At 37.0% G+C, this 12,724-nt stretch overlaps 1 protein-coding gene across 2 annotated transcripts in view; it reads left to right on the top strand.

Annotated features, from left to right (window-relative positions):
- The window catches only part of LOC145246679 (low-density lipoprotein receptor-related protein 6-like), a 166,729-nt gene that overhangs the window by 122,523 nt on the left and 31,482 nt on the right, over window positions 1-12,724 (top strand). For both annotated transcript variants that reach the window (XM_080108393.1, XM_080108394.1), the window contains exons 15-16: window positions 2,564-2,679; window positions 8,558-8,686. In XM_080108393.1, the coding sequence (XP_079964519.1) occupies window positions 2,564-2,679; window positions 8,558-8,686 (245 nt within the window). The remainder of the gene's footprint in view (window positions 1-2,563; window positions 2,680-8,557; window positions 8,687-12,724) is intronic.

Raw genomic sequence — 12,724 nt, 5'->3', positions numbered from 1 at the left:
AAACAGTTTTGTAAGTATGGGTGCTAGTTCTGGTTGAAGTTTTTTGAGTACTATAATTGGAATATCGTCAGGGCCGGTTGCTTTACTGGAATCAAGGTTTTTGATTAGCTTGGCAACATCACATACAGATATTTGTATATCACTTAGTGTGTTTTCTGATACAGGAGGAAATATTGGGGGTTGGCGTCCTTCGTCACAAAGGGTAGAATTAGCTGCAAAGTTCTTGGCAAAGAATTTGGCTTTGTCTGATGCTGACGAGATTAACTCAGGTCCATTGATGATAGTTGGGATGGAGCACACGCTTCTGTTCAAGATTCTGTTTGCAATTTGCCAAAACTGGTGGGAACCAAGCCGCTGCTCAGCTACTTTGGACTTGACGGACTGAGCATACAACTCTCTTGCGCTCTTTATTACTTTCTTACAATAGTTGCTGGCAGTCCTGAAAGCGGCTTTAGTTTCCATACATCTATTACGTTGGAAGTAGTGGAAAAAGTGATTTCTGTGCACAATAGCAGCAGCACATTCTGGAGAAAACCATGGCTGGCTGTTAGGTTTTTGCTGGAACTTTTTCGAGGGTATGAAATTGTCTATACCTACAATTAACCATTCTGTCAGGTCTGATATTATAGACGACACATCCTTTTTAAACATGGAACGCAGAGGAAGATCTGATATAAATGTACGGAAGCTATCCCAGTCAGCCATATTGTATCGATATACTGTACGATGGAGAGGTATGTCTGAGGACTTATTACATTTCATTTTTATCTTAATTGATACAACTGAGTGGTCAGAAAATCCAAGGGGAGACAGAACGGAAACTGAACATAGTTCAGGGAAAGTTGTGAGAAAAAGGTCTAGGAGACTTGCATACTGGCCGCCATTGTCAGGCACACAGGTGGGTTCGTGAACAATCTGAGTGAGGTCATAAGCAATGGAGAAATCATGACAGAATCTCCCCTCATCATCGATCTTGTTTGAGTGGGTCAACCATTCCACATTGTGAACATTGAAGTCTCCACATACGTGAATGTTAGCTGAAGGATATGCTGATAGAACTTGGTCAATTTTCTCAGATATGCTTAGTAAATAAAAATGCCGTAGTGTGAGCTAGTGCTACTCGGAAGCACATATAGGGTAAGTTAGGATCTTCTCTGGAGATGTCCCTACCACATGGAAAGCCATCTTTTATATTGGAACATATTCCATGCCCATGGCGATCTTGGGGGTCAGTTTTGGAAGTTAGGTTAGAGTATCCTTTAATTACGAACTCATTTAGGGAAATAGTCTGTCCAATTCCCGTTTCACTTAAAAAGAAAAAGTCTGGTTTAGTCTCCTGTAATTGGGTTTCAACCTCTGGAAGGTTAGAACGTAGACCCCTGATGTTGGAGAAGGAGACATGGTAGTGGGGGTCTACGTTGGAAGTTTCAGATCCGGGTTTAATCGTGAAACTTGTCATGATGGAATTTTGGAGTTTGTGGACTAGGTCGTCAGATTTGCTTAGAGCAAGACAGAGAGGGGAAACAAAGAGAGAAAAGTAACAAAGAATTTTTTTTGTAGCACATGATAAGATAAAGCCATAACAATTACCCACAAGTATGGCATCGTGAGGCCCCACCAGAGACTACTGCATGGTCCAGAATCCATTCACCAAATGGCAATACAGCAGCCCCAGTACTTTGCACCTGCTGATAGGACAGCCTCCTTAGTGGTTAATCCAAGGTTCGGGTCCCTGACTATCAGGCGGATAACGTCAGCCCAGATAAAACGTTTACCTCCAGCACCCTTACTAGTGACATGGCTACGAGGATAGACATAGAACAGAAAATTTCCGTCATCTTTGCCGAATGTTCACGCAAAATACTGGCGACCTAGAATACAGCTTTTTCTTCTCCCTTTATCAGAAAAATCACTCATTAAAAAAATGAGGACTGAGTGACAAATAAAGAGTTTTAACTTAAATAGGGATGGTATAATAAAATTGTAGGGTCTGCGTTCGCCTCCATAGAATGGAAATAGACATAAACTTTAATAAAGACTTCTCATATCTATCTGCATAAGTATACTTTGATAATTATGTTTCAGTTTGAAGAAATATGGTATAATAAAATTATGGGGTGTTCGTTCGCGCCTGACCTCCAGAGAATGGAAATATATCACAAAGTTTAACAAGGTTTTTTAATATAGATCCACAGAATATTATGATAAGTGTTTCAGTGTGAACAGGTATGGTATAATAAATTATGAGGTTTATCTATTTTATTTTTACTTTCATCATATTTTGCTTTGGTTTTAATACCCCCAAATTCGAAGCTATCTCTTTACAACCCTTCCTTTTGATAACCTATCATACGTTCATAAATCAGAGTCCATTTTCTGTAGGCTATTTTTGAACCCAGTCAACGACGAGTACTTTTGCTAGTTTATATATATATATATATATATATATATATATATATATACTTTGTGATCCACAGATACATGTATCATCGTTTATTGCCTATCAATTTTCAGGTGTTTCCAAATTTTTCTAATATTGAATATTTTCTCTATTTTCTTTTAGTTCTCTTGTCCGACTGCCTAAGAAGGGTGGAAAGTTAGAAAACTTTTGGGATGGAACGTCCAAATTTGTTCGTCTCAACGGCATCCATGCTTATAACTCCAGTGAAATCATTTATGGTAAGTTAACCCCAGTTTATACTTCGCTGTAGATTATTGATTATTGATTGTGAGAATTTCTTCTCTTGTGAAACTACGCACATACCGTTGAGCAAAGAGTTAACTTTATTTGAAGAATTTATTTCCATGTCCTTTCAGAGCGATATATCTTTTTTTTTTTTACAAAGGAATCACCACTTATCAAGGCCTAGATGCCACTAAAGGATAAGGGTCAAAGAGTGTACAGTGGTCAAAAGGGCAATGTCATAGTAATCGTTAAAGATGTAAATTGAATAACTTAGGGGAACGGCTCATCAAGAACTTGTTTACATTGGACTTGAAGTCGACCGTATTGTAGTCAGCTGGAAAGCAGGTAAACGGAAGAAAGTTCCACAGGTGCGTAGTTCTAAGAAAGAAGCTTTGTTCATGGAATCTATGTTTAGGTTTAGGCACAGAAAAAGAGTGGGAGGAATTATTGATAGTATTTTCAGCCAGATGAGTGTTTCTCGTGAATGTTTGGCAAGGGGGGACGATAAATTGGAGCTCAGACGAGCACTTGCCATGAAAATTACGATAAAACAGAGACAGGCTCGCAACGTCTCTTCTGTGAGAAAGAGGTTGCAAGGAAGAAAAAATGGCACCCCCCACTAGCCTACAAAGTCTATTCTGAACTGTGTCAAGGCAGGATAAGTCCTTTCTAGCAGCTCCTGCCCAAATGTGACAACAGTACTCCATCCTTGGACGTACCAGGATCTTTTATAGGTAGAGAATTGCATCAACAAATAGATATCTACTGGATTGATAGAAAGACCCTGCCATTTTTCCAGCGATCTTGGCAACGGATTTGATGTATGTGTTCAATTTTAGATCAGGAATAAAGGTCAAGCCCAGAAGCCTGTCAAAACTTAGATGCATTAAAAATAACCAGCCACCTTTCCCCCCTTATACCATATGCTCAAGATCAGAGGAGAGAGAATCAGAAAGAATTTGGTCGTTTATGGCCTTTGTTGTGCTAACATAGGTGGTAGTGTCATTAGCAAAAAATGTCTACGAATGATCTAAGGATGTGATTTGGAAGATCTTTAATGTAGATCAGGAGGAGAGTTGGACCCAGGATGAACTCCTGAGGGACTCCAGTATTAATACTGAGAGCTTCTGATTTCTGCCCATCAACCACTACTCTTATGAACCTATCAGAGAGAAATGATTTAATGATTGAAAAGGCATTTCAAGCTATACCATAGCTGGAGACCTTGTGAAGTAGACCATTATGCCATACTCATGCACATGCACTGTGGATCTAGTAGAATGGTGTAGCCTAGTTGTTAATGACTATAAGGTAGTCTATTTTTCATAAAAAAGACAGTTCATGCAGATATGGTAAATATCATTAAACAGATTTATACAAGGTTAATGCATTGCTTGCTAAAATAGGCTATCGGGTAGTCCATTTGTCATAACGAAGACAATTGATAAGAATATGATAACTATCACTGAACTGGTTTATGCAGGGTTAATGCATTGCTTGCTAAAATAGTTGCCAACTTATTTTTATTTTTTATTCTACACGATTAAAAATAAAGTGAAAGAATTGCCTCAAAGGCTACTATTTTCTTTTTAAATGAACCTGGAAGTGCAATTTTTAACATGATTTAATCAAATTCAGTATACTCTATTGTTTCTTTCTTTGGTATGACTAAATCATTTTTGATCGCTTTTATCTGCTTCAACAGCTTTGATTAATTCAGAAAGAAAAACAGGATTTCAACTAGCAATAATATCTTCTTTATCAACTTATGTGTGTAGCTGTTCGTGTGCATTGGTGACATTCTGATCATGTATTTATTTTTTTGCTGAATGTTATCCTCGTCTTCATAGTTGTTGCTTTATAATGTTTCGGCCAACTATTCTTCTGGCCTTTGTCAGGTGGTTAACTGTGACGGGATAGAAATGGGGAGTCTCTTAATTTGCTGAGTCTCTGAGTTCCAGGTGAGCATTGTCTAAAGATAGTGGTTTCAATCCTACCCAAAGCTGGTCAGAGGATTAGTTGGCCAAAAACGTGATGAGACGACAACAACTATGGAAGGCAGTAATTGCTGAGAATACAGTTAAGAGACTCGGCATTCCTATCCCGTCATGGTTAACCACCTGATGAAGGCTAGAGGAATAGTTGGCCGAAACGTCTGAAACAACATCTATAAAAAGATGAGGATAACAGTCTGCAAATAAATAAATAAACATACAAGTTACTCATCTCAGAGGACTCGAATAATAAAAATAATATTCTGATCATAGTAATTTATCGTAATCGGTCATCATTGTAAAACCGTTGTAGAACAGATGACATGATTACTCTTTTGCATTGGCCATTGTTTCTTTGTCCAGTTCCATGTCATGATTCTTTTTCTTTCAGGACCCATGTTGTTGTTTCATTTCTGCTTCGAACCTTTTTGTTTTCAGTTTCTTCTCGCCTCATAACATATCTGGTTAAGAACTGTTGTACACTTTAGATTGCCACTGATAATTATTTGTTTTCAGTTTTGGAAGAGTTCTACCTGGGAAAGGGAAGACAATCCAGAATTTCATTGATTTTTAGTGAAAACTTGTAGGTAAATCAAAACCAGTACATTAAATTAAAGCACTAACTCAACAAAAACATTAATTATCGCAACATTTATTGAATCAAATTAATTTAAATTTATCATGTAAAAAAAAAAGAAAATGCATACATTTCAAAATATACTAAATTGGCTGTTATATCTTATGTCTAAAAAATTTTACCTTATGAAATAAATTGATAGTTTTGAAAAGAAAAAAACTTAAAAAATTAAAAAATGTTCTAAATTTACTGTTATATTTAATTTCAATTGTTTTAACTTATTAGGAAATATTAATTAATAAAATAAAACGTTCCTTTTATGTATATTAAATTTAAAACGAAAGAAAATAACCGTTCACGTTTAAAAAGAATAGAATAGTAATTAAATTCAATAGATGTTCTGGTAAATAATGTTTTTCATAGTGTTAGTTTGTTAATTTAATGAAAGAACTTTCACTAAAAAAAATCATTAAAATCCTGGATTGTCTCCCCTTTCCCAAGACTGGAAATAATTAATTATCAGTAGTAATCTAAAGTACATATGTGCCGCTCGTTGTTTGCACGTAGGTATAGACAGTTTCATACCCTCAAAATGTTCCAGCAAAAACCTAACAGCCAGCCGTGGTTCATCTTAGAATGTGCTGCTACCATTGCACACAGAAACCACTTTTCCATTGCTTTCAACGTAATAGATTAACTGAGACTAAAGCCGCTTTCAGAACTGCCGGCAACCACTGTAAAAAAGTAATAAAGAAGGCGAAAGAGTTGTATGCTCAGTTCGTCAAGTCCAAGGTAGCTGAGCAGTGGCTTGGTTCCCATCAGTTCTGGCAAATAGCAAACAGAATCCTCAACAGAAGTGTGTGCTCTATCCCAACTATCATCAATGGACCTGAGGTAATCTCGTCAGCATCAGACAAAGCCAATCTCTTTGCCAAGAACTTTGCAGCTAATGCTACGCTTTATAGCCAAAGACTGTGTAATTCGATGACCCAATAGCACAAGTGTCTAAAGGTTGCCACATAAATTACAGTGCAATGAAATCGGTCACTTTGCTGCAGAATGCCAGGGAAACGATTCTGCAGAAAAGACGTTGAGGCCAGTCTACTCCTTATGCAAGTGAAAAACGAGGCACGTCCAGTCATCCACATACTTGTTGATGGACAACAATCGGCCGCTCTAGTTGAGACTGACTGTTCTAAAACCCTGATGAACAAAGCCGTATGTCATCAGTTGTTAAGGTGATGACCACAGATGGAAAGGTTATGAGATGCTGTGGGATCGACCAAGTTGAGTTTACCGTGGGCAGCATACATCCTTTGAGGTCTTAGTTGTCGAAGGAAAACTGTTAGGCTTTGACCTTTTACTGGGATTTGATTCTCTCAAGAAGTTGGGTGGAGTGCATTTGATTGAATTTAGTGAGGTTCACTTTCTCATGGAAAGCATATCTAGGTATGTTGTGATTAACATTGATGAGGCAGACTTCAGTGCTCTATTTGATTTAAAAAAGAATGAACTGTCACATGTAAATGGACGGGTGGACAAACACCAGGGCAATTGATGAATAGACTACCTGTGGCCAAGCATATTTGGGCTGAACATGAAAAAGAACAAGAATTATGGCTGAAAAATAGATGATTGGTGCCATATCCAGAAGAAGGGCTAGGTCCAGCGAAAGCATTAATTCCATTAATGGCTGTAGTGCAGAAAAATAAAATCAAAGTGAGACCTGTGATAGACTACAGAAAGCTCAATGACTTTGTTGATACATTTACAGCAAATGCAGATGTATGTGCTCTCCTGAGCGACTTCAAGGAGAAGCAAGAGTGCTCAGATTGTGTGTTCACAGTGACTATGATTGATATGAGAAGGAGATGCTCCAGAATCGCTATGACTCATGACAAGGTGAACAAGCTTTTCAGTATGTGGAAAACTGATTGGTTATTTTCCTGTTTGTGAATGGATCTGTGTAGTTACAGCATACATAAAACATTGCGCCAACAAAGTTACCATTTGCTGGGATGATGAAACACATGACTCCTCTTTCAGGAGTATGTTGATAGACACACTGAGCAGGATACATCAGAACGATTATGTGCAAGATGATTGGTGTGTGAATGGAAGTGAGGTTACGGTTTGGGTAGATGCAAGCTCATTTGCCACTGGGGCTGTGTTAGAGGCCAATGGCTCGGTCATCGAGGATGGAAGCTGGTTGCATCCAGTGAATAATGTATGAAGACATTAATTTGTCAGAACTGGACACAATGTTGAAAGGAGTTAACCTGGTGCTCCAGTGGCAGGCAGAGATTCTACGTATCAAGACAGGTTCAACCTGCATTTACTGATGGGCAACAGACGCTCTGAAAGGGAAGTCACAACTCACCACGAAGGCAGCCAATGAAATGCTGCGACCAAGATGGCACAGCATGCTCATGGAGTTGGTTACTGAGTATAGACTCACAGTAGGTGTCACACTAGTAAAGTCAGGCGACAATGAAGCTGATCAGTTGACAAGAGTACCATGGCGGTGGCTCAGTAAAATAAAAACTGAAATTGAGCCCATTCAACATACCTGCGCTGACCTCATACATTAATTTCTCTTAGTAGCAGGTCACTGTCGAATACTCTCTGAACTGCTTTGTTTCACACACATTAAAATCGTTTCTAATCGCACTAATCCACATGCGCTAAAATCTATACTACGCACCCAACAACCCCTCCATACTGTTTACAAAGGGATCAAAACATAATACAGGGAAGAACAATAAAATTGTTGCCCTAAAAAAAAAAAACAACACTTATTGAAAAAAATCATTCAGGTAACTTAGATTATGTAATAGAGCTGACATCTATTCAATGTAGTTGCTTTCAGTCTTAATCTCAGCCTCGATACGGGTCTGGAACTGGGAGCATGCTATTTCCATGCTAGCCGCTCCAAGAGCTTGGCAAATACTCAGCGAATGGCAGCGATTAAGCTGGCTTTGGGGTTGTGGGAGGTCATGTTGGTGATGTTCTCGGCGTATGACTAAATTAAGTAGTCCAGCAGGTTCAGGTTGGAGAAGGTGGGGGGCAGTGAGAGAAGGATACAAAGTCATAGCACTCCTTCTGAAGCCCAGATTGAGTCTATTTGGACTTGTGGACCAGCGCCAAGTTCTACTGCTACACTCAGGGTCTGCCAACGGCCACCTGATTGCATGAGGGGATCATCTCACTCTGATGTATGAAAGCTACGTTGAAAACCGAAGAAAAATGCTACATACTTTGATATCGTATTTTTAATTTCTGATCTTCTTCCATTTTCAGACATCAGTCCATGTTCCAGTGTGTCATGCAGTCACTTCTGTCTTCCAAGTCCTCTCTACACACGCATTTGTGCTTGTCCGGATCACTTGAGTCTTTCAGATGATCTACAAAACTGTATAAGTAAACCAGGTAAGCCTAGATCACTAACAACTATCAGTATGTCACTACAAATCCTCATCTCAGATCAAACTTTTCTAATCTTCAATTCTCATTGGTATAGCCTGCAGTTTTCTTGAGTTCGACAAGATATATATGAAGAAGGCCAGAAACGTTGGAAAAATAACACTCAAAATAAAAACACATCCAAATAAGCCAAGTAATATGAATTTTGAGTTTTTGTAAGTTTTCTGAAAAAGTAGTCCAAGCATATATATTTTTTTGCTTCTACTGGGAACAAAACACACAATAATGTTGCTGCTCTTGTGGCCCATTCGAATGAAATGTGATACAAATGATATCAGATAATATAAAACTTATCAGGTATTTTTGTCTTTGAACTGTAATGGTTGGTTGTTTTTGTTTTACGGCATATCAACCTTTTTCAGGTTATTTAATGCCGAATCTAGTTATTTTGAGGAACGATTTTTAATGGAGTATATTTGTTTTTTAAGTCGGATTCTATTTAACCCATAGTTAGGACCCTAACAGGTACTACCACTCCGGGTCAGAGTGGACCTGGGAGCAATGGCAATTAAAGGGTGGCTCCACACTCCCCAAGGCCCGCAAGGTGGGGTCTCACCATCGGATATAGTTTTAGGTCATATCCAGGACCGAACTCTAATGGGATTTACCTAAAGATATTGTGTACATAATAATACCAAGTATTAGAAATACTCTTCAAATCGAAATCATTTAATGCATTTCAAACAAAATGAAAACAAGGACTCTAAAATACAATTTAGTGCTTCTACACTATTCGAATAAAATTTTGTAGTCGATAAATGGAGTTTTCAGATAAAAAACAATGGTTTCTACTAATTCTTTTTGTCAATTCTAATAACTTACAATGTTAGCTTCCAAATTATGCAGTCAAAATTACCTAAATGTTCCCGAATTATTAAAAGAAAAGAAAAAACAACTTTAATCATATAAGCAGGTGAAAAATTGTGACCATCTTGTTTTTATAAAATAAACCAGAACGGAAAATTATCTCCCTTTTGAACTCCCCTGTGTCTTACATAAGCAAATACGAGCATTTTCTTCAAATTCCAGTTTCTATTTTTTTAATAAATAATTTTCTACCTTATCGATTTTCATAATTTTTGGATATGCTCATCTTAAAAATACAAGGAATACATAGATGCCATTATTTTCATGTGAAATTCAGTATTACGATTTCCGAAATTTCGTTCGGATAGGGTACAAACACCTACAATTTTGTAGTAATATTCCTCAACCTTCGTAAAGGGACATAAACGTGTACCAACCAAAATGTTGAGGAATTAATTCATTTATCAGTTGGGATATTGATGTCTGATGAAAAAAAGCTCTCGGGGAATAAAAAGTCAAAAACAATACTTTTTTGATTTGCACAATCGACCATTATCGATCAATGTAGCCCAAACTTAGATCAATTGAATGAATTCCAACTTTTGGTGATATAAGAAAATATCACATCAGCTTGTTCACAAGAGTGAGAGTAACTGATTCCCTAACACCAATACTGATAGCACCCAATGCAAAGAATGAATGCAAATAAAATCCTAATATACGATGTCCCAAAACAAAGCATCTAGTTTGGTACTAATTTATATTTTAAAATAGATCGTTAATTTTGTGATACCCTATATAGAGGTAAAGAGACTGATGACTTTTAGATATGCAAGCAGAATCTCTTAATAGGCCCAAGCAATGAACATGTCTGCAATTTCTTTATTTTTTTAAAACTCCAAAAATGAATATACTTCATTAGGTGTATCAGAATTTTTGTAGGAATTTTTGACACCCCTAACACAAAACTGCAAATAAAATATAAAAAACTCGTAATTTCTCTTTTAAAGGTGGGTTGTTTATTTTCTTTATGGATTATACTTCCAAAATAAACTATTAAAGTTGTATAAAAAGTAATAAAAAATATTTAAAAAAAAATAGTAATGAAATTAATTGAATGTTACGAGTTCAGTATTTTTCAATTTTTAAACTTTAAAAATCTATCAAAGTTTTTCTCTTGATTCTATTTTTACGATATTTTCAGGGTCAATGTGAAATGTTATGCTCTTTCCAATAAACCGAATATAATATTTTAGACAAACGTTTTTTTTTTATATTCACGCCCCCCATTTTCAAATGTCTATTAAAAAGTAAATAATTAATTTATGTACCAAAGTTTTATATATCACAAATTGAAGATAAAAGATCAATAAATAATATATTCAAATTTAAAAACAAAAAAAGTAGTGTTTTTTAGAAATTTACCTGTAAAGTCCGAAGTTTAAAACCTTTTTTAAAAAAACTCACGTTGTTTGTTTTTGTGTTTTTTTTTAATGAAACCTTGGTCCTTGCTCCTTTAATTGAAAGACAAAATTAGGGCTTGAATGACATTTTTCGAGGAGTTATAAGCTTGGAAAGACGGGGTGGAATTATTCAATAGTTTTCACGAAATTTCTAACACTGCTAATACTTCACTCAACTGAAAAGTTAGTACATTGTATAGTTGTATATGCATAAAATGGTGGGAACTTTCTACCGCTCCAGAAAGTATCTCACGTCCAGTGCAATTCTCTACCAGTACAAAAGTCAAATAACTCGTTAGATGGAGTACTGTTGCCACATCTGGGGTGGAACTCTTAAGAGCACTCTTTCCTACCTTGACAGGGTGCAAAACCGTCTTCGAAATTTAGTGGGCAACAACATTTCGTCTCCCTATTTCCTCTTTCTTACAAAAGAGACGTTGCATGCCTGTCTCTGCTGTTTTGTTACTTTTATGGTAAGTGCTCGACTGAGCTCCAATCTATGTGCAACAGAGCATGGACGCGTGTATGCAAATGCCAAGCTGTGTGAGTGAAAAAAAAAAGAAGACTATAAAAAGAGCATGTGCACAGACCGGCGATCACATTCAGCACATTTGAGATTACATTAGAGACGTGGGTGACGTCACAACCGTAACGAGAAGTCACACGTGGTGGGAAAATGAGGAAATAAACGTCGTTGTTACAAAAAAAGGAGTCGAGTTATTACTTGTCTTATGTTCCTTGTAACGCACTCTGCTACAACGTGTTGGGTTTACGTGTGTAAACGTGTAACATTGTGTATGGTTCCTCCTTGTAAAACGTTTGCAATAAATACACGTCTAGCTGCAACAACTGATAACAACTTCCCACACTCTATATCTGTTCCTAAAACTAAACACAAATTTAATGAGAAGAGTTTCTTTCCTAGAACTGTCTCTCTGTGGAATACAATACCGTGGGTCTGCTTCTCAGCTGACCATTAGTATGGTCAACTTCAAATCCAATGTGTATAAATTTCTATTGAGTCGTCTTGCTAGATAATGTAGCCCTACCTAAGCTCCACCACAACTGATCTTGTTGTTTCACTACTTAAATATTATCTTAGAGGTGCCTCTTGGTCTTGGTAAATGGTGACCCTCTCAAGTAAAAAATAAAAATTGCATAATTAGAAGTGATAAATATAAAGGGTGTCCAAAAAATTAATAATCTACTTTGATGCTAATTCATATTTCATAATAATTGATATTAACTAAGCAACTTTGGAAAAATTCTAATTTGATAAGAAACAAGTGAAGCATACATAGTGCCCTCATGAGTGCACAGTGAACGAGACATAAAAAAATGACTAAGTTCAGCATTTGTCCCCCCCCCATTTAGCCCCAAAAGTCCCCAGGGGACGTCAAATCCCGGTGAAAATGAACAAACGGTGCAGTTTTAGGCCTTAACATATGTAAATTTGAGTTCTGCAACATGCAAAAAAAGAAGTGACTAAGTCCATCATTTACCCGCCCCCCCTCCCCCACATTTAGTCCCAAAAGCCCCCAAGGCCTTAACACATATTTAAATTTGAGTTCAGCACCATGCAAAACTGCTAAATAGGCATACACAGAAAATTTTAAACAAATATGGTAAAATGGTCCCAAAAATGGAGTGTTTTTATTAGCTCTAAAAGAGTCCCTGGGGCACACCCAAGAGTTATCGCGAAATATAGATAAGC

Source organism: Euprymna scolopes, chromosome 24, assembly GCF_053919585.1.
Source record: "Euprymna scolopes isolate OS-2025 chromosome 24, ASM5391958v1, whole genome shotgun sequence".
Taxonomy (NCBI): domain Eukaryota; kingdom Metazoa; phylum Mollusca; class Cephalopoda; order Sepiida; family Sepiolidae; genus Euprymna; species Euprymna scolopes.
The sequence above is the reverse complement of the archived record's forward strand: the minus strand, read 5'-3'. Positions and strand labels throughout refer to the sequence as shown.